General features: G+C 41.7%; 1 protein-coding gene across 1 annotated transcript; it reads left to right on the top strand.

Moving 5' to 3' along the window:
• Positions 1–1902: 1902 nt before the first annotated feature.
• Positions 1903–21345, top strand: xpo1a (exportin 1 a). Its single transcript, XM_080722248.1, has 25 exons — positions 1903–2479; positions 3226–3355; positions 4208–4309; positions 5087–5159; positions 5311–5372; positions 5464–5508; positions 6715–6896; positions 7500–7548; positions 7656–7775; positions 8072–8200; positions 8614–8772; positions 9579–9776; positions 10506–10644; positions 10876–11057; positions 11548–11704; positions 12129–12292; positions 12681–12815; positions 13135–13318; positions 13736–13842; positions 14230–14424; positions 15011–15179; positions 15827–15961; positions 19571–19730; positions 20055–20151; positions 20424–21345. Exons 2-25 carry the CDS (start codon positions 3230–3232, stop codon positions 20568–20570), a joined length of 3216 nt encoding a protein of 1071 aa, XP_080578374.1. The 5' UTR covers positions 1903–2479; positions 3226–3229; the 3' UTR covers positions 20571–21345.
• The last annotated feature ends 790 nt before the right edge of the window (positions 21346–22135 follow it).

The raw sequence follows: 22135 nt of genomic DNA, 5'->3' as shown, positions 1-22135 counted from the left end.
AATGGACAACACCAAAGGCAAATTGGCCTTGACCCTAAAATGATGAAATTCCAGGCATGACTGTGTGTACGACAGTGTCATGTGTGCCAAAAATAACAGATCTACAAGCTTCTCCACCGTGCATTGTTAAGCTTGTAGATCAGTGGTTCCCAAACTTTTTAGACCAAGACCCAAAAGAGATTAGACGTTTGCCCCGGACCCAAACTAATGAAAACAGCAGATCTACAAGCTCACAACATTTGAGCTTGTAGATCGGCTATTTTCCCCTACTTCTTAAATATTTGTTTTCTCATTTATGGAATTTCTTGTATTTTTCTTTTATTTATTTATTAATTGCATTACTTGTAGAAAACAAAATGTAGATAACAAACAAATGTAAGGGACGCATAAAAATGTATCCGTGACCCACTAATGGGTCCCGAGCTCCCGACGCAGTGTTTGAGATACCATACCAGTGTTTTAGTAGATCAGGGGTCTTCAAGGGGTCGTCCAGTCCTCAGCCCAGAGGTCCTCCAAATCTTCCAATCCTTTTTATATTAACAACTTGAACCCTAGTGTCCATATTCTGAGAACTTTAGCAAACAATAGCAGATCTACAAGATCGGCTATTTTTGGCAAGGAGGTTTGGTGTAGAGGAGTAAAAGAGCAGACTAAGTACAGAGTAGCCTTCCATTAGAGAGAATCACATACACTCTCAAAAACAAACAAGAGCTATTTGAGAAAATATGGGGAAACTTTATCCAGTATGTCAAGGGCAATGATCTATCTTATTTAATGGAGGAACCAGGTGTGGGGTAGCTGCATTTCCTCTGCAGTCATTTGTCCGGCCATACGGCATAGGACTCTGGGTGTAAATAGTGTAAATAGTATATGTGCTCTTTATATAATAATTATTTAATACTCGTATGTGTTATGTTAGTGTCAGGTTTTTTTTTTTTTTTTTCTCTGTATGTTGTTGTATTTTCTTTTTTGCTTGTTTCATCTGTATGTAGCATATTATTGTCCTGTATATGTTGTTTTGTATGTCTCTTTAAAAAATGAAAAACAAAAATAAACATATTGTTTAAAAAAAAAAGCCAAGTTTATTAGGTAATGATGGCTCAAGTGGTTAAATATCTGAAGACACCAATTTACATGAATCCAAAATACACTGATGATTGTGCTGTCAAACGATGAAACTATGGAATCTATGATAAGGTTGTGGGGGTCCCTGCTTCATCTCTCTCGCTCTCAACTAAGGGGTCCTTGGCCTGAAAACGTTGAAGACCCCGTTAAATAACTTTTTTCTCCTGTTTTATATTAACCACTTGAACCCTAGTGTCCAAATTCTGAGAACTATAGACAAAAATAGCAGATCTACAAGCTGCCAGGCGTTGTGAGCTTATAGATCGGCTATTTTCGGCAAAGCTCTCTGGTGTAGAGGGGAAAAAGAGCACAGAGTTCAAGTTTATTAAGCATTGACAGTTCAAGTGGTTAAATATCTGGAAACACACATTAACATGAATCCAAAATACACTGATGTTTGTGCTGTCATACAATGAAACTACATGTATATGGAAACTATGAATAGGGTCGGGGGTCCCTGCTTCATCTGTCTCTCAACTAAGGGGTCCTTGGCATGAAAACGTTGAAGACCCCCTGTTGTAGACTACTTATTAGAGCCTATAACTGCTGTAGATGATAGATCTGTTCTTTTTTGAGGGGCCAGAATGGTCCGCCCTCGCGCCGATGACGCAGCCCCGCCGTGCAGCCAATCGGACGGCTCGAAGGGCGTGCACACGGTCCAAATTTTCCGCGGCGCGCGCCACGGGCCCGACAGCAGCGCACCGAGCTGAGATGGAATATCCCGGTCTCAACCGGTTCCAACCGGTCCTCCTTGGGTTTGAAGCATGAGCTCGAGACTGGAGGAAGAAGCACTCTTATGCACGCATTAAAAAAACACTCCTGCTTTATCCAACATTATTTAAAAAACATCCGAGCAGAACAAGAAACAAAAGAAAAAAATAAAACCCCGAGAGTGTTTTATTTCGTCATATTATTATTAGTATGACCCGGGATACGACTAATAAGTGACTCCGTAGAAATCTTAGGTGTAATGTGCTAGCTCTGAGCTAACGTTAGCCCGAAACCTCATTGACTTGTGTGCAATTTGTATGCTAACTATGCTATTAGCAGAGTGAACATCGACTTCAACCTGGTCAAGAGAGACAGTGGCTAATATTGTTGCTATTATTATTGGACAGAGAAAGCGTTTGGCTCTTTGCTAATTTGTGGACAGAATTCCAGAACATTACAAGTCGTTTAAGTTTCCGACCGTTTACGATATATACCGTTAGCCAACGGAAGCTAGCTAAGTTGCTATCGCTGGTCCACAGCAGTGTGCCATGAGATAGTTTAGTCAGCTTCCATTCAGTCGAGACGAGTTATATTAAGAGGGGGAAACATTTCTTTTCGCCGAGAAAACCAAGAAAACGACCAGGTAAGTTTAGCCGCCATCAACAATGTGTTGCCTTCCCATTAGCCTGCAGATTTCGTGTTGACTGCTTTAAAAGTGGTGTGTACTGTTTTTAACACTGGATTAACTAACATGCTAGACACAGGCTGGTGATTGTTGGTCGACTCACGCTCACAGACATTTCGATACTTCTTCTGGACTTGTTTGATTTGTTTACATCATTCATCACACAGACCAGACCATGGCCGCGTTAATGCTTATTTGGGAGGGGTTGCGCTTGGCTGCTGTAAAAATACATGCTACCACTAAGGGGAGCTGTTTCTCCGATTGGTTTAGCGTTGCCAAAGTGTGTGTGTGTGTGTGTGTGTGTGTGTGTGTGTGTGTGTGTGTGTGTGTGTGTGTGTGTGTGCGTGTGTGTGAGAGAGAGAAATTCATGCACTTGACTTTACTGAATGCGCTTGTGTGATGTGTTTTAGAACTTATTTAATTATTGTTTTCTATTCCTTGAACTGCAAACACGAAAGCCTTTATAAATAGTTTCACCTGTAACAACAGTGACAAAGTGTATTGATTGATAGCAGGTCATTAGTTTAATCACACAGGGAATTTAATAATACCCTGCTGAGAACTGTTTGCTGTCCTCATTGGAATATACAACTACAAGTTGAACCATTTAGTATGTGTTAGCTATATTTGATATGGAAAGACAGGACAACTAACTAACCGCTACATTCATTACCCCCCCCCCCCCCCCCCCCCTGCTGCTAAAGCTCTATGCCAGCAGAAATGACGATGTTGGCGGATCACACAGCCAGACAGCTGCTGGACTTCAGTCAGAAGCTGGATATCAATCTACTGGACAATGTTGTCAATTCCATGTACTATGATATTGGATCCCAGGTGAGAGAACATGCCATCATTGGCAGAGTCTCGTGTCACTCTGAATTCGTCTTGTGCTGTATGCAGTGTTGCCGTGGTCTTGGGTCGCGCGCCCCCGACGACCCATATCTTTTTTTGAGCCAGGGTTTCGCACCCCCAAGTTCACACCTCGACAACTGTTTTAACAAAGAAACAAGCCTATTTGCATATCAATAGACCTGTATAGTAGGTGTTGAGCGACGTTCGCGACCCCCCAAACATTGAATCACCACTGCACCACTGGCTGTATGTATAGGATTTCACTCATCACTGTGTTAATTTCAAGCATTCTTAATTCAAAGGGACATTTGGAGGAAAGTCACTGGGGAAGTTTAAGACAGAAAACCAATACCTTGATTAACAAATCAAGGTATTGGTTTTATGCAGAATACCTAGCTGGCTTACAAGTTGCATGTAACAGAAAATATGCATGGTTGAGTATTGATTTTGCTGCACGCCCTTCACTCTTTTCTCATTGTATATAAAATATATTATTGCAATTTTACTTTTTGAAACATTAAGCATCAAATTTCATTTATTTTTACTGAATATTGCACAGCCCCAATAGAACATATGATCTGGGACAATATTCAGTCAACCATGCACATAACTATCCCCTAAAAAGTAGCATTATTTATTAATAATAATTGTATTGTATAAATGTTTTCCTTTTCTAAAATGAGGGATAGGAAGCTACCTGCCAAGTAGAAGGGTGGTGGTTAGACAATTTGCCATGCTGTTGTAGATTCAATATTTGTATTGTACATAAAAGTAACTAACTAACTTAAGAACCAAGAAGAGATAATGACCCTGGTTGTGGTTCATCTCGTTTAGCAACGGATGGCCCAAGAGGTACTCACCAACCTGAAGGACCATCCAGATGCCTGGACCAGGGTAGACACCATCCTGGAGTTTTCCCAGAACATGAAAACGAAAGTAAGGACCACGAAAGGAAAATGAAAGTAATGGCATGGCATCCCTATGCAATTGAAAATGCTTTCAGACACTTGGCCATCTAAATATATATATATTACTACTAGATGGGGATGGGCCATTTATTTCATAATCGTGCGATTGACGGTCATCAACACACATGCAGAAAGTCTGTGATATCACTATATTTATTGATTTGACCTCTATCAGTATCCAGGGAAGATTGCTGAGCACAAATGCTCTTTTTCAGCAACACCCTGCCTCACAATCAAATAAAACAATTAAAACCTGGTAACTGCCCAGTACACCCACAGTATTATACTGTTGGCCACTGAGCAGCTCAAGGGCACATCAACAGTATTGAGGGAGGGGTGAGTGTTGGTCATTCAGCTCCACAGACAGATTTATTTTCTGCCAGCCCAAGGAATCGAACTGGGAATCTGTCGGCCACACGCTTAGTCGAAATAATGACATGTAGAAATAGCGAGAATTGCCCAGACTGTGTCTGTGTGCAAGTCACCACTGAGTTTAATGTAACTCACTGGTTAGCACTTAGCAGCCTACAAGCTAACAACTAGGGGCTCTGCTAATCCTCCCTGGATAGTAGGCCTATGAGGTTTCTGTTTGAAAGTGAAAGGTTTCATCTCTCATCATGACAGTCACATGTAGACAGTCTCAATAGCTTTTGTGTCTTTTGTCTCCTAGTCCTTGATTCTCTTTAGCTCTTTATTTGTGTATTTCTGACATCTTACCCCTTTTATCCTCCTGTCCTCTTTCAAGTACTATGCACTGCAGATCCTGGAGACAGTCATCAAAACTCGGTGGAAGATTCTCCCAAGAAATCAGTGTGACGGTAGGTGTAAAATATTAAGATATGCTTGATATTCTTTCTCACACATAACATTTAGAGATCACACATGAAATTACACTAAAATGTTTTGTAGGTTAACAGGGAAGTTTATTTGTAGCTGTAATATAATGTAAAAAATTCCATGTGTTTCCAGGAATCAAGAAGTATGTTGTTGGACTGATTATCAAGACATCATCTGACCCTGCAAACGTAGAGGTGAGGAACACATCACATGAAAAGCTGGTGATCAACTCAGATGATCTTCATATGACATGTGTGCTAATTTAAATCTGTCTATGTCTTTCAGAAAGAGGGAGTGTACATAGCCAAACTCAACATGATTCTTGTCCAGGTAAAATAAAATGAATTAGAAAACCTATGCCCTCTGTCTGCACCACACCATGAAAAATGTCATGTGCAATCCAGAGATCTAAGTGTCGTGCTTGAATCATCACATACAGTAACTGTCAAGGAAATTGTTTTGTCTTATTGCTGCTGAGACATGGTGACAATTTGGTGACACAATGCTGGTACACACATATTGTGCAAGAATCATACAACCCCACACAGACTGCAAAGAGATGTTGCAAAACATGCTGCTGACAATGAATAGACTAACTAATAAAACTTTTGCAGAATTGATAAATGTTTAAGTTTAAAGCTATACTGTGTAAGATTCTCAACTAGTGGTCAGTAGCCATATAGCAAACCGCGGTCGCGTTCGCGTCTTTCGCCCGTTTTTCGTACCTTCACACCCCCGCGTCTGCCTCCACAACGCCGAGAGCTATCTTTAGAGGGGTCCCTGGTTCCTGTGCGTTCAGGCATTCCGGAGAAACGGACTACTTCACCCTGCCTGGTAGGCGAGATTAGCTTTTGAGTAAAGAGACACACGGGCGACTACAAATATGGCGACCCCACTTCAAGATGCGCTGCATTGGCCGGTAGTGTACCATGTGTGCATGATCGGCGATGTGATTGGGCAACGTATACACAACGTATACAGATGATGCAGATTACGTCATCATGGCGCGAAATTCTCCCCCCCTCACGGCTCATAGAAAACATATAAAGAGAAGGCTTCAGAAGCTGAAAATAACGGAGTGGGTGTTCTAAAACTTTAGCGATTTAACAGTTAGGACAATTTTAAGATTTGTTTTATAAAAAAAGTTACATAGTAAAACTTTAAGTTCTTAGATGAATTTAATCAAATCATTTTTACCCTAAAATTACAATAACATAAGGTACTGAAGTAATTTGTACTTCAGTACCTTATGTAAATGCATATAACATACTTACTATCTGAACCCAAACGGACATCTTGAAATTGCTTAATAAGCTTAAACATAACTTTTCCTTTGTAGAATAAGGAACAAATACAAACCATAAGATTTGGGTATTGTTCTAAACGGCATAGATTACATGACACTATACAGATTATTCAATTACTAAAAATGGTATTTAAAATTCTGTTGTTCAGTTATTCACCCCTAGCCTGGATTTAATATTTAGTCATTCTGAATGTTAATGTTCAATGTCTTCTCACACTCTGTGGTTCTAGATCTTGAAGCAGGAGTGGCCAAAGCACTGGCCTACCTTCATCAGTGACATCGTAGGAGCAAGTCGCACCAGTGAGAGCCTCTGTCAGAACAACATGATCATTCTCAAACTGCTCAGTGAGGAGGTCTTTGACTTCTCCAGTGGCCAAATGACCCAGGTCAAGGCCAAGCACCTCAAAGACAGGTAACAGTGCAGAGTACACAGTACTTTCTACCTGGTCTTTCACTTAACCACTCACACCCTACTTCATCATACATACATCATAATTCTAATTGCAAATTAGTCAAGATATGATGCGTTGTGAATGAGCTTGTAGATCTGCTATTATCAACATTTTTAAGGTTCTGACAAATTACAATTTCTTACAATATCACATTCCAAAATAGGGATGCCATGAAAAGGGCTTATTTTTTTATTTTTTTTTTATTTACATTTTCTTTCTTTCTTTTTGTGATTTGGGTCATCAGGCATTAGGGATATTATTTCCTGCATGAATTAAATCAAAAAGCTTTTGCACAACTGGCTGAAATGTGGTGACAGATGTGTTGGTTAATTTAATTAGCAATGTTTCGGTACAAGATCTTAATGTATCAATGAAGGTCTTGTACTGATACGCTGCTGCTGAAATAGAAATGTTCTTTATTCAAGTGTAAACTGTGGGCGGGTGTTTTTTTATTTCTGTTCACTGCATGAATTAAAGACAATGCTACTGTTATCCTGTTATAATGACAAACTGAACTAAACCTACAAAAATACTAAAGCATTGCTCATATCAATCTTTTTCAGCATGTGCAATGAGTTCTCACAAATATTCCAGCTCTGCCAGTTTGTTATGGTAAGTGTAAGTTGAGTCTGAAACAGCCCTCTGCACAGATAACGGGCCATCTGTTGTACCTGTTATACACCACTTATAAAATACACAATGTTTCTTTGTTCTGTCAGGAAAACTCCCAGAATGCCCCTCTGGTCCAGGCCACACTGGAAACGCTGCTTCGTTTTCTAAATTGGATTCCGCTGGGTTACATCTTTGAGACCAAACTAATCACCACGCTGGTCTACAAGGTATATCAGTGAAGATGTTAAATTAGTTTTCTATTAAGGTTTTCTGACTGCACCTCATCTCCTAGGACTTGTTATCTTTGTGTCTTAACTTTTTATTTAATATGTGGTTAATTTGTAGACCAATGCACATTTTATTTGGGTAGATGGCAGGTTAGTGTGTTTACTTGGTACTGGAGTTCCCAGAAATGTAAGACTTTAAAAACTTAAAACATTCTGATGTGTAATGCATGCCAGAATGTGAAAGTTGTTATCCAACACTGCTCCAACCTGTTTTCATGTTTTTGTGTGAATTTCAGTTCTTGAATGTGCCCATGTTTCGCAACGTGACGTTAAAGTGTCTGACAGAGATCGCCGGCGTGAGTGTCAATCAGTATGAAGAGCAGTTTGTCAACCTCTTTACCCTCACCATGTGTCAGCTGAAACAGGTACATGGCAAACTTTTATTGGCAGCACATAACCATACACACTGTCTTATTTTAGACCCACTATATGCATAATATCTTTTGTAAGAAGTGCACAGTCCTGTTATTGTACCTTTTAACTCTTTATCCGCTGGGATCCAGCACGTGCTCTGCTTGTATATTATCTGTACCAATGTTAAAATTCTACACAGATTAGCCAGATGGTTAAGAGTTTATGGTTACTGTTGAAAAACAGCTAACCGTTTCACAGTTGAGAACACTGGTTAAAATGTCCCCAAAATGGTATATTATGGACTATTAAATAATAAGCTAAGTAAATAATTTGTTTCTCTTAAGTGTGAACTGTGAGCCTTTTGTTTTGTAAATAATAATCCACTGAAATGGCCTGTTACTTTTTTGTCCCTTGCTCCGGCCAGATGCTACCTTTGAACACTAACATTCGGCTGGCCTACGCCAATGGGAAGGACGACGAGCAGAACTTCATCCAGAACCTCAGTCTCTTCCTCTGCACCTTCCTCAAGGAACACGGTCAGCTCATCGAGAGGAGACCCAACCTCAGAGAGACACTGATGGAGGTAGGATACGTTAAATAAGGTCTGTGGTTAATTATTGGTGTGCAGGATTACAAAGTTGATCCTACACTTCATCCAGCTTTTAGATAGAGCTTTTTTAGATATAAAAACAAATGTCTGTGTCTTGTCAACAGTCTAAGATCCCAGGGAGAAACTCAGCGGATTTGTATAGCCTTTAACCATAATTGCAGTCTCAAACATGCTTGACAGACTGACATTTAATAAAATAAACAAACCGAGAGGAATGGTGGCGCTGTCGCCTCACAGCTAGAAGGTCCTGGGTTCGATTCCCACTGGGGTTGCTGTGGGCGCTTGGGTGCATGTCTCTTCCACATCATCAGTGCCCATACCCTAGGAGTTTGCAGTGGAGGATCATATGCGTTATTATTTGTTGTGGATTATACAAATGGCCTGATGGAACCAGCTGTCCTTGTCCACATGACCGTCAATGGGTGCACTTGTTTAAGGAGTTCCTTGTATGCCTTGGCATATTGGCTAGGGCGGAGTTTAAAACGGACCTTCCCAGTGGCACCAGGTTCTGAATAAGCAGTGGAAAACAAGCTGCCATATGGCAGAGGATGAATCAAGTAGCTAAACAGAGGTGTGATTGTTCTGTTTCTATATATAGTCCATTATTATTGCAAGACACTTAAGCTGTTGTAATATGGAGGGTACCTGGTACTCCTTAAATGAGCGAGTGCACCCAATGTGAGTGGAAGTGTTTCTGGGCGACTTAACCTGGAATGCATTTTCATACACATTTCCTATTTAAACCTAACATGTAACTGTAAGTGTCTTTGTGTCTGCAGGCCCTTCATTACATGCTGCTGGTGTCCGAGGTGGAGGAGACGGAGATCTTTAAGATCTGTCTGGAGTACTGGAACCACCTGGCAGCCGAGCTCTACAGAGAGAGTCCCTTTTCCACCTCCACGTCACCTCTGCTGTCTGGCAACCAGCACTTTGATGTACCGCCACGCAGACACCTCTACCTACCTGTGCTTTCCAAGGTAGGGGAGCTCACTGTGTGTGTGTGTGTGTGTGTGTGTGTGTGTGTGTGTGTGTGTGTGTGTGTGTGTGTGTGTGTGTGTGTGTGTGTGTGTGTGTGTGTGTGTGTGTGTGTGTGTGTGTGTGTGTGTGTGTGTGTGTGTGTGTGTGTGTGTGTGTGTGTGTGTGTGTGTGTGTGTGTGTGTGTGTGTGTTAGAGGGTAGCACAGGGCTATGATATTGACTTGTCCCTCGTGGCAGGGTTGGATAGGGTCCAATTGCCCAATAGAGGAGATGAGAAGACAACCAGTCTCAAAGTAATGGTGAAAATAAGCATAATCTAGCATTTAGACACAGTGCAGGTCAAAGTCCCGGCCAGATCGAGTCAAGTTTCCCCGGCTCCATTTAGGATCTGATCCAATTTTAATCTGATCCATTTCGGACTGGATCCAATCATTCTCTGTGTCGTTTCGGACCGGGCTAGTAAATCAGAATATTCTCTGGGAAATTCGGTTCAGTCCAAATACCCTCGGTTCCGGTTCCGTTTTGGCACGGGTCCCATTTTCTTTTACCCATGCTACCCTCTAGTGTGTGTGAATTTACATTTAAATGATGATTGAAACTGATGAACTTACGAATCAGGAGCTTTTACTATACTTTCAATCTGGGAACCACATCATCAAAGCAAGGGCGACGCCCACTCGGCCTGTCTCTCTATACATGATAACCTCAACACATGTCTGCTTCCTGCAGGTGCGTTTGCTGATGGTGAGCCGTATGGCCAAGCCAGAGGAGGTGCTGGTGGTGGAGAACGACCAGGGGGAGGTGGTCAGAGAGTTCATGAAGGACACAGACTCCATCAACCTCTACAAGAACATGAGAGAAACTCTCGGTAAGTGTTGGCCCTTCTTTAGAAGTTGGTTCTTCTAAAGCTGATGCTTTAACTGCATTCATTGACTCCGTAGGATTGAGAATAATCTTTCTCCCACACCACTTCAGTTACACTGTGTCAGTGTGTAGTGTCAATATGTTTATGAATCGTTCCATACATCAGTATAAATGAACAAGCAATCAACCACGTTTTCCATGTAAATAATGTATCTCTATCTCTCTCTGACTGTAGTGTACCTCACCCACTTGGACTATGCGGATACAGAGCGCATCATGACAGAGAAGCTCCACAACCAGGTGAATGGTACCGAGTGGTCGTGGAGGAACCTTAACACACTTTGCTGGGCCATCGGCTCCATTAGCGGGGCCATGCACGAGGAGGATGAGAAGAGGTTCCTGGTCACTGTTATCAAGGTGAGCGGCACATATTCACTTTTTTGTACTTACAGAACTGTAAGATATTTCAAGATATGTCCCTTGGCAAGACCCTTAACTAAAAATGCGGAACATGTATTTATTATTATTCGGATATTTTTACATAAAAGGCTTACCGGTTAGCCATTAACAAACATCCATATTCTGAATCCTTAGTTTGAAATCTACCAGGTCTCACACACCTGTATTCATTTTTCATTTGTGTTTTTGAGCAGTGATCCTGAACATCTGGCTTTGTCCGCATGTTCGCCCAGGGTCACATTGGCCAAGCTTCGCCGGATGCTTAATGAAATTAACTCATAAATAGTACCGCACACTTCACAATGGGTGTGGATCTTTATTTTATTTTTTCATTGGTGACTTTAGTGTTAAAATGGCATGAAAAATCTTACATTTAACTTGCTGAAGCATCCAGTCAGACTGTATTTACTGACTCCATGTCCCTACCTTCTTGTCCTGCCTAATGTAGGACCTACTAGGGCTATGTGAGCAAAAGAGAGGCAAAGACAACAAGGCCATCATAGCATCCAACATCATGTACATCGTGGGACAATACCCCCGTTTCCTACGTGCCCACTGGAAGTTCCTGAAGACTGTTGTCAACAAGCTGTTTGAGTTCATGCACGGTGAGAAACTGGAGAGGACTTAAGAAATGGTAGATTTTGATATATAATTGTAGAATGGCTCTTACATCAGTCATGTACTCATTTGATAATTGAGGGCCATTCTTTTTGGATCAAAACTGTGTGGCCCCACTGAACAAGTGCTGGAAAAACACTGGGCAGAATGCTAAAGGTCCTGTTCATCTTTTACTGGGTATCAAATCAATTGAGGCAGAAAGAAAGGTTATAGGCGTTACCAGTGAATATCTGATTTAACAAAGTGTTCTGATTTTAAAGTTTGACTTAGCGGATTTTCAACCTGAATCCTATGATTGTGGTTGTCCTTTGGGGAAGATATGTCCTCAAAACAAAAAATTAAGTACAAAAAAAAGATTCAAACTCAAAACAGTTTTCAGGAATAAAATGCTCTCTGTCATGCTGATTTCAGAGACCCATGATGGCGTGCAGGACATGGCATGTGACACCTTCATCAAGATCGCTCAGAAGTGTCGTCGTCACTTTGTCCAAGTTCAGGTGGGAGAGGTGATGCCCTTCATCGATGAGATCCTCAATAACATCAACACCATCATATGTGACCTTCAGCCACAGCAGGTACTTCCTCCAACTTAAACCAAACACGCCTTTTGAAAGATATGCACATTGCACTGCCATTCTAGTTGTGGTATTCAAGAATGAACAGTCGGTACAACGAAACAGGATTAGCCTCAATAATGAGAAGAATATCTGGTGTGTTCAGAGCCAGTTTCTACAACCTATAGATCTCTGGTTTAAACCACACCGCACAGTAGCAGGACGATGCACTGCACCAAACCACTATCTGTACTGTGGCTGGACCTGCACTGCACTCCATACATAAAAAAAAAGTAATAATAATGAGAAGAATAAATGGTGAATACTTAAAGTTAATAGAAAATTCCTCTTAAGGCTTTCATAAAAACGACTCCTTGTTATAATCCTTGTTTGTCTTCTCTGACATCAGGTCCATACATTCTACGAGGCAGTGGGCTACATGATAGGGGCTCAGACAGACCAGGCAGTCCAGGAACACCTAATAGAGAAGTACATGCAGCTGCCCAACCAGGTGTGGGACAGCATCATCCAACAGGCCACCAAGGTAAGGGCATCCGTCACCAAAATGCACTGGTCAAGCAATCCGTAGCATGTTTTACAACAAGCTTGGCAGCTTAATATTTTCTAATTTGCTTTGCATATTAATTAGACCTTGCAAAGCGTTAAGTGATTAATCTTGCAGTACTGGAATGATTATTCGATACACAGAAAATAAATCTAAACATTTTTGTTATCAAATAATTGGTTTAGTTATGTATCATGTAAAAGTGTCATGTGCTATTTACGACCTCGTCACAATCTATTTGACTGGTGTTAATCCACCACTCTGGTTTAACCACTCTCATGTGGACGCTCCTCTGCAGAATGTGGACATCCTGAAGGATGCAGAAACCGTGCGTCAGCTAGGCAGCATTCTGAAGACCAACGTCAGGGCCTGCAAGGCCGTAGGACACCCGTTTGTTGTGCAGCTGGGACGCATTTACCTGGACATGCTGAACGTATATAAGTGTCTGAGTGAAAACATATCCTCAGCCATTCAAACCAACGGTAAGCTACGTGTGTGTGTGTGTGTGTGTGTGTGTGTGTGTGTGTGTGTGTGTGTGTGTGTGTGTGTGTGTGTGTGTGTGTGTGTGTGTGTGTGTGTGTGTGTGTGTGTGTGTGTGTGTGTGTGTGTGTGTGTGTGTGTGTGTGTGTGTGCGTGCAATGCACCCTAGTGCAGTGTTTCCCAAACAGTGGTTCGGGACCCATTTGTGGGTCACAGACAATTTCTTATGGGTCACGACTCAAGTGTGTACTTGTAGATTTGCTATTATCACTAGTTTGGGTCCCGGGCAAACGTCTAATTTCTCTTTTGGGTCTCGAGCTGTAAAGTTTAGGAACCACTGCTCTAGTCTGTGTGTGTATGTTAGTTACAGTTACATGCCTCTGCTTTCTGAAGCTAACTTTACTCTGCTATTCCAATAGGTGAGATGGTGACCAAGCAGCCTTTGATCAGGAGTATGAGGACGGTTAAGAGAGAAACATTAAAGTTGATCTCAGGTTGGGTCAGTCGCTCCAATGATCCCCAGATGGTAAGAGCCCAACCTTTTTTCATCTGCTTAATAATCGCTAATATGTTGTCTTATGTTCCATCAGAAGTGAATTATTAAGCTAAATGTATATGGTATTATTTCAAAACATTCATTAAAGGGCAATCTTTAACCCCTATCGGTCTATTGTGAGGAGGGTCAGAAAGCGTGACATAACACTCCAATGCATTGTAGAGGGCTCGCTTTCTAGGCACTGAAAGAACCGCCAGCCTACATAAAACGTTATCCGATATAATGAAGAGAGACGGGGCATCAGAAACGGGGAGGAATATTTTGTGTTCATGGGCTGGATTCCAGTGATGTGCCTGAGCAAACCGAGCTAACAATAATGTATGTTGTTGTCACACACCACTTTCTCTGCTTGTAAAGGTGGGTGAGAACTTTGTGCCCCCACTCCTGGAGGCGGTGCTTATCGACTACCAGAGGAACGTCCCTGCTGCCAGGGAACCTGAGGTTCTCAGCACTATAGCGACCATCGTCAACAAGCTGGGGGCTCACATCACTGGCGAAATCCCCAAGATCTTTGATGCCATCTTTGAATGCACGTTAAATATGATCAACAAGGTAGCGTCCATTTGTAGATTAATTATTTGTATATATCAATAATTTAAGCTGATACTTTTTTGAGCGGTGGTAAACCGCTCCATAGAGTGTCTGTGCGTGTGTCTGTAGCCTTTTTCCTCAGCGTTTTGCCATATCAAAACGTGTGCGTGTAGCATAGCCTGTACATCCTAGACTCAAATCCTAGTCTGAAGACGGTATGCAAGCATGACCACCGCTCACTTCACATTGGGTGTGATTTTTGTATTAAAAATGAGAATCTATCAGTATAGATTTTCTTTAAGACAATAAAAGACATTAATGAGCTAATTATATACTGAAACAATTTTTGATTCAAAGATTTTTAATGGTGTAAAAATGTAGGCTACATAGCACTTTTAAACTTGACGTCCTTTCCTATCCCTGTCTATTGGATGTGTTTAATTGGATGGCTACATGTCTGCACAGATATCAACATGACAGACTCCAGTGCACTTCATGGCAGTTAAAAATTATTCAAACACATAAAATTGTCTGTTAACATGTAGACCCTATCGCTTGTAGTAGCTATTAACCTCTAATGACTCATTCCTCTGTCCCCCCCCATCAGGATTTCGAGGAATACCCTGAGCATAGGACACACTTCTTCTACCTCCTTCAGGCGGTCAACTCGCAGTGTTTCCCTGCCTTCCTCTCCATTCCTCCAGCCCAGTTCAAGTTGGTGCTGGACTCCATCATCTGGGCCTTCAAACACACCATGAGGAACGTGGCCGACACAGGTCAGAAATGATATGAACACAGACCGTTCTCAGCTGTTCTTCCACATGGAAAATGTAGTGTCTAGCACGGTTTCCAAAACTTGTCATTGGGAAAACAATGTTGCACATTAAGCTAATCATCTGGGTTCCCGACCCCCAGTTTGGGAAGGACTGCTGTATGGTGTCAGTTTGTGATAATGTCTTATTTTAAAATCTTATAACGGGGAAAGGCATTAGATGGATGCTACGGTGCCATGGCATTGGTCCGAAGGTTCATTAGTCCGAAGGTTCATTAGTCCGAATTTGTTAAGAATACTATGCCTAACTCTAACCCTAACCTCAGTAACCCTAACTAAATTCGGACTAATGAACCTTCGGACTAATGAACCTTCGGACTTCTGGGCAGTCCCCGATGTTACACCCAGGATGCTGCTTATTCTGTACATGCATTCTATGTATATTAAGCAATGAGGGTATACTTTAGCCCTGTGGTGTGTAACCTTGACCTTTGGCAAATTTTGAAAACAAAAATAATTAACAATTACACAGGTTCTGACCTCACCACTAACCCCCCCCCCCCCCCCCCCCCCTTCCCAACTCGAAAATAATGGCTGCAGAAGAAAAAAGGGGTCTTCAACAACACACTAATGATGTAATGTGTTGTGTAGGTCTGCAGATCCTGTACACGCTCCTGCAGAGCGTAGCCCAGGAGGAGGCGGCTGCACAGAGCTTCTACCAGACGTACTTCTGTGACATCTTGCAACACATCTTCTCGGTGGTCACTGACACCTCGCACACTGCAGGTACACTACGTGAATCCAATATGAAAACACAGCCTGATGATGTCCACACAGTAGTCACTGTTGTCTTTTCAGACATTACACTGGGGATGAAAATGTATAATTATGTTTCCAGGTATAGTAGTACTGTTATGCAGTACTACTATATATGTATTTTGAGGAAGGGTTAGGGGCATAACATTGTTATGTTATGGTCAGAAATTGCCCGGCTGATAAGTGTTGCACCATTTTGGGTATGGGGGTGCAATGGTTGCAACCAGTGGGTTTGTGAATGAATCATTTCAGATCCATCTGTCCCTCCATAAGCAAGACTGAGGTGGTTTCATAAGTTGTTGGATAGATGTGTTTTGGATAGAGCTATATATCTATACAGCCTGAACCTTATCTTCAAGCTGTGCTGCTGATGGAGTTGGACTTCTTGGAGGAAGAATATATATATTTAATACTTTAAGGCAAATGTGTCTAGAAAGGTGGCAGGACTCAAAACATTCATATGCCTTGAAGAAGGCAGTTTTCTGCCGAAATATTTTCCTCACTCTGCATCCTAAAATAAAATATTGACACTTTGGCTACCTGTGTGCAGCCGTATTCTTGTCTTTTAAAAACCATTTAGATTGTTCTGCCGTGGGTGGGCACCACTACAAGGACTTGGTGTGCATAGCATTCTCATGCACAGGATTCAAAACTACACCAAAATGGCACCATGCTACAGATGAATTACAAACACTATATTAACCAAAGTATTACAGAGTAATATCATACACACAGCTAGTGACATAGATACTGTTTCTAATAACCTGGTGCACTGAAGTAGTACCCTCCACGTCGATTTGGGGGGGAAATGGGCAATAGATTGGAAATTGGAATTCATGTCAAATCAACGGAAGCAGTGTATACAGACGGTCTATATACACCACTATATAGCCAATGTTAAGTGTTGTCACGCTCAACTGTGTATGTGAACATGTCTGTTGTCACATTTGTAATGTGAACAAAAAATAAAAATCACACCCAATGTGAAGTGAGCGGTGGTCGTGCTTGCATAACGTCTTCAGACTAGGATTTGAGTCTAGGATGTACAGGGTATGCTACACACACATGTTTTGTTATGGCAAAACGCTGAGGAAAAAGGCTACAGACACACGATGACATCACTAGACAAACATGATGCTACGTACACACATTTTGCTATGGCAAAACGCTGAGGAAAAAGGCTACAGACACACGCACAGCACTATGGAGGCACAGCACTATGGAGCGGTTTACCACCGCTCAAAAATGTGATGCTCCCTGTGAGTCAAACCACCCTTGAGACAAAAAGCAACTTAAAGGGATGGTTCATCCCAAAAATGTTTTTTTTTTTTCTTTTTTCTTTTTTTTCCTATTTATTAATCGCCCCGTGGAGACTTTAATTCATGGATATTTTTTGTTTTTTGTCACATTCCTAAGCCAATAATTTGACTCATTGTGTCTCCATAGAGAACAAATCAAGCAGGCTCTTTGTGTCTCTATAGGGAACCACTGCAGGTCATCAAACCTATTGGCTGAGGAATGCAACAGAAACTCAAATATATCCATGAATTCAAGTCTCTGTGGGGTTCCCTAACTATCCCTTACGTGGACCCATCCATTAACAGCAGCCTTATCTTCTTCAGCTGCTTCGCTATACTCACACTCTCTCTTGATATATAAGCTGTGCGGGGACTTTGCCGATATCTTGATTGACCATGTGGTTTCTGCTGGGATGGATTCTTGGGTGTTTTCGTCCATGGCTTCCATGGAATCGGGTTGTAGAGGCTTGGCGATGGGTAGCCTTTATAATAGAGACTAGCTTTCCTTTTTTCATTGGTCTTTTCTAGCCATAACTTATACCTGTCCTCTGCCGCCTTTCGTCGTTCATGTTCCTGCTCCTCTCTCCAGGCAGCTTCCTCTTTTTCCTTCTTTTCTTTCTCATTTCTTTCCTGGTTCTTCCTGCAGAGCCATTCTTTGTATTCTAAATGATGGCGTTCTGTTTGCCTCTGCTTCACTTGCTTCCGCTGTTTCTCCTCAACCTCTTTGCTCTGCTTTAGCTGCTTCTCTTGCCTCCCCTGCTTCACCTTCATCTTAAGCCTCTCTTCCACTACTGTCTTCTTCTGCTCCTGCTCTCTCTCCTCCTGCTCTTTCTTCTCCTTCAGCAGGCGCTCCTCCTCTGCCTTCTTTTTAATTTTCAAGCCATCAACCTTGTTTTTCTCCACTAGCCACATATTCCACGCACTAAGCGTTGGCGAGGTTGCCGGTTCCTCAGCTGCAGTAATCGCTTCATCTGGATGTGGTTTTGGAAGTTCACGCCTGACGGGGAAGATGACAGGTCTTGGGTCTTCAATCTGTTTTCTAAGTGGGGTGTCTGGTTTATGCTGAACAGTATAATCTACATCTTCATTACTATGAAACCTGTCATGGTAGAAGGGAGGGAGTTTGAGGAATGTACTGTCATCAGTTTCTGGTTGATGCTGCGCTGCGTAATCAAGGTACTCGTCACCATCAAAGCTGTCATGGTAGGTGGGAGAGAGTAGGGTGTCAGGTTGATGCTGAGCTTCATACTCCAGGTTTTTGTCGCTATCAGAGGTGTCATGGTAGAATGTCTTGTCGTCAGTGTCTGGTTGATGCTGACCTTCATAATCCAGGTTTGTGTCACTAATATCAGAGGTGTCATGGTAGAATGTCTTGTCGTCAGTGTCGGGCTGATGCTGCACTTCATAATCTAGGTTTTTGTCACTATTGGTACCAGAGGTGACATGGTAGAATGTCTTGTTCGTGTCATCAGTGTCAGGTTCATGGTGAGCTGCATAATCCAGGTCTTGGTCACTATCAAAACTGTCATGGTAGGGAGAAAGCTTGTAGAAGGTGTCGGCAGATGTCAGATAATCGTACATGATGCTGTATCTGCTGGGCCCACGGTACATAAGGGGTGTCGGGCTGAAACCCTTGGAATAGGGATCAGGGGAAGGTTGTATCTCACATTGAAAGAAGGACATTGTTGCTCAAAGGGAGCTCTGTTTGAAACTGATCATTCTCTCCTTATTTGTACTTTGTCTAACCTAGTGACATCACTGATGATGCCATCTAGTGCATAAATACAGGAGGTGGTTTGTCGGTTATTCTCTTTTACTTTGTAGCCTGGCTGTTATCATAATGATAAGCAATTTGTTGGAGTCGACTATTTAAAAAGAAACAAGTCTTGTCATTATAGCCTGGCTTCCCTGTGTCATCTGTAGCTATGGATTAACCATGGAAACACAACCATGCCATAAGAATTACCATCAAAATTTACAAATACTAGTGCAGTACACATTTTTTCAGAGTTCATGGAGGCCAGTCTATTATGGCAGTTATCTATGACACCAACCACGTAGAGTTCTGTATGTAGTAAATTAGAAAGTGTTTCAAAGCAATCCTCAAACCCGATAGAACGACCGATTCCTGGGTTTATTTATACAAAGTACTGTAGATCACAAAAGAATGGATCACATAACATGTTTTCTATCATCAAATCTAGACATTTGGTCTCTGAAATGTTTAGAAACCACAATCTTGCTGATGAGCTAAATTGCTTTCCTTTCTTTGTGTTGACAGGTCTGACCATGCATGCTTCCATCCTGGCCTACATGTTCAACCTGGTAGAGGAGGGCAAGATCAATGCATCCCTTTGCCCCACCAGCGCCAACAACAACCAGGTTTACGTTCAAGAATACGTAGCTAACCTTCTCAAGACGGCCTTCCCACATCTACAAGAGTAAGTGTTCTTGCTAGGTTTTCGTCATCAAAGACCTGATATGTATATGTAATTTGGCACAGAGATCCATAATGACTCAAAGATAACTACCTGTTTGGTTAGATTCATTATATTTAGCTAATATTCCTAGCCTGTTCCCATATGTGTCCTTGCAAAAGGATGGTACATCTGTGTAAGGACGCTAGGGCTAAGGGAAACTAGAAAAAAAGAAAAGAAAAAAAAGAAAAAACAAAGCATATGGTCCTGGAAATTGAACCAGCACACCTACTGGCAGGTCCCATTTCCTCTCACCAACTACCATTCTATTTTTCCCCCCTCCTCCAGTGCCCAGGTGAAGGTGTTTGTAACAGGCCTGTTTAGTTTGAACCAAGACATCCCTGCCTTCAAGGAACACCTGAGGGACTTCCTGGTGCAGATCAAGGTCAGATAACGGTCAAATGATTTCTGCTTTAGAAAATATTATATACGGAATAGAATGTCACTGAGTATATTCGTTTCTGAAAACTCTTATTCACCATAGTGTGTGTACAGTATGTGGACATTGATTCAGTCATTCATTTGTATGGACTATCAGGCACATCCAAAGGACTAAATCTCTCAAATTTGAGCATTGGGGGTCATTGACCCCTGCTGTTCTCTGTGGATGAACTGTCCCTTTATGTATGCTACCTTTTCTCTTGTGCGGCCCTGCAGGAGTTTGCTGGCGAGGACACCACAGACCTGTTCCTGGAGGAGAGAGAGGCGTCTCTACGCCAAGCCCAGGAAGAGAAACACAAGATCCAGATGTCTGTTCCTGGCATTCTCAACCCTCATGAGATCCCAGAGGAAATGTGTGATTAAAAGAAACAACAAAAAACAACCACATGTACAATCCTGAAGGAAAAAAAAGTCAAGTTTGAAGCTGGAAGCGCTTCTTGGCTATAGTGTTTTTCAAGCGTGTGTGTGTGTGCGTGTGAAAAATGCGTGCGTTTGATTGAGAGGAGAGGGTGGAAGGATCCTCAGCACTCGGTTGTATGTCGACCAAATCAATGCCAATATGTAAATGAGAATTGTGACCCCCCATACCCCAATGCGGATCCCTTTTTTGCATACAGAAGCATTTTATACAGATGTTTGAGTAATACTTTATTGTTTGTTTTGTTTTTTCTTGGTAATTTGAGCTTTATGTTTGGTCACACTTTTCTTTGTTTAGACATGCATGAAGTTTAACAAATTAAAGATTGGTTATTTTAATTCCCTTAATTTCCTTGTATCAACCCCCTCAATCCATTACCTCTTCTTTTTGTTTATATGTAATATAACATGTTCATGAGGTTACTTTAACAAAATACTCTAGTTTCAGGAAAACAGGGAGCTGTGTGGCCTATGTACACTGCAAGATGAATGTGATGGTCAAGGGTAGAGAGATAATGCTGCTTCCTTTGCTGTCCATAGTTTGGTTTGCTTTTTCTTTTCTTTTTCTTACTCCCGAGGAAAGGCGGAGCTTCGATTTGCATCCAAATCTGACAGTTCTCAATTTGGATAAGAATCTTTGAACAAAGGAAGTCTATGTGCATATCATCATGTTTGTAAAGCTGTCTTAGTACTATGGGAACATAAAATTGGTTATTTTTACAAAAAACGTCAGTGTGATTGTGTGCTACTTCTAACGAGTTACTGGAAAGCCCAGAAAATGTGTAATAAAGGGAAAGAGGAAAAACAAATATATACAGTATTGTATGTATACACACAGTAATGTTAAAGGCAACATTACATGTCCAAACATTTCAGAAATGTTACTGAAATGCATTCATGAACAGAAACGTCATTCCCAGATGCATGTGCATTCACTTTGAATTTGAAATAGGAACGCTATAAAATGGAACCTGTTTTTGTGGGGTTCTCAAGATTGGATAGAATCTGTATCCCGGCCTGAATAGTGTGGGGATTTAAGGGGAGCAAATGCTAATTTCGTGCAAATTTGTCTTAAAGCGCAAAATTTTGCACAGATGTAGCCCAGGGCTTGCTCTAATGATTTAGCTAGGGCGCCCGAGCCGACGACCTTCGGGGTCGCCACAGCGGCCAAATCAAGTTGGGCTCCCATTGACTTTCTATACAGGAGGAAGATACCCAGAAAAACATTTTTTTCTGGGTATTTAAGTAGGATCTGAGGGGTCTAACTAGTGGTTTGTCATGATGCTGAATCCATTGCAGGCATTTGTTTTGCACAAAAAAACATTCCTTGGGCTAGAAATGGCCTCAAAACGATGCATGTATGGGTGAGCATTCATGTTAGTCGGAGGCCTTAGGGTTTTTTTTCTCGTGCTAATCAGTCTAAAAGTACAACATTTTGCACAGTAGCTCAGGCCATGCTCTAATGCAGGCGTGGGCAACTTTGATGATGGTGAGGTCCACTATATTTCCAC

Source organism: Nannobrachium achirus (genome assembly GCF_963921795.1).
Source record: "Nannobrachium achirus genome assembly, chromosome: 3".
NCBI classification, from domain to species: domain Eukaryota; kingdom Metazoa; phylum Chordata; class Actinopteri; order Myctophiformes; family Myctophidae; genus Nannobrachium; species Nannobrachium achirus.
Note: the sequence above shows the minus strand (reverse complement) of the source record. Positions and strands in the feature narration are given on the sequence as shown.

Bases quoted from the DNA above. Each gene is read 5' to 3' on its own strand.
- xpo1a (XM_080722248.1), top strand. From the start codon at position 3,230: ATGCCAGCAGAAATGACGATGTTGGCGGATCACACAGCCAGACAGCTG. The intron at 8,201-8,613 runs GTACATGGCAAA...TGCTCCGGCCAG, and splicing joins CCATGTGTCAGCTGAAACAG to ATGCTACCTTTGAACACTAA. The intron at 11,058-11,547 runs GTGAGCGGCACA...TGCCTAATGTAG, and splicing joins TCCTGGTCACTGTTATCAAG to GACCTACTAGGGCTATGTGA.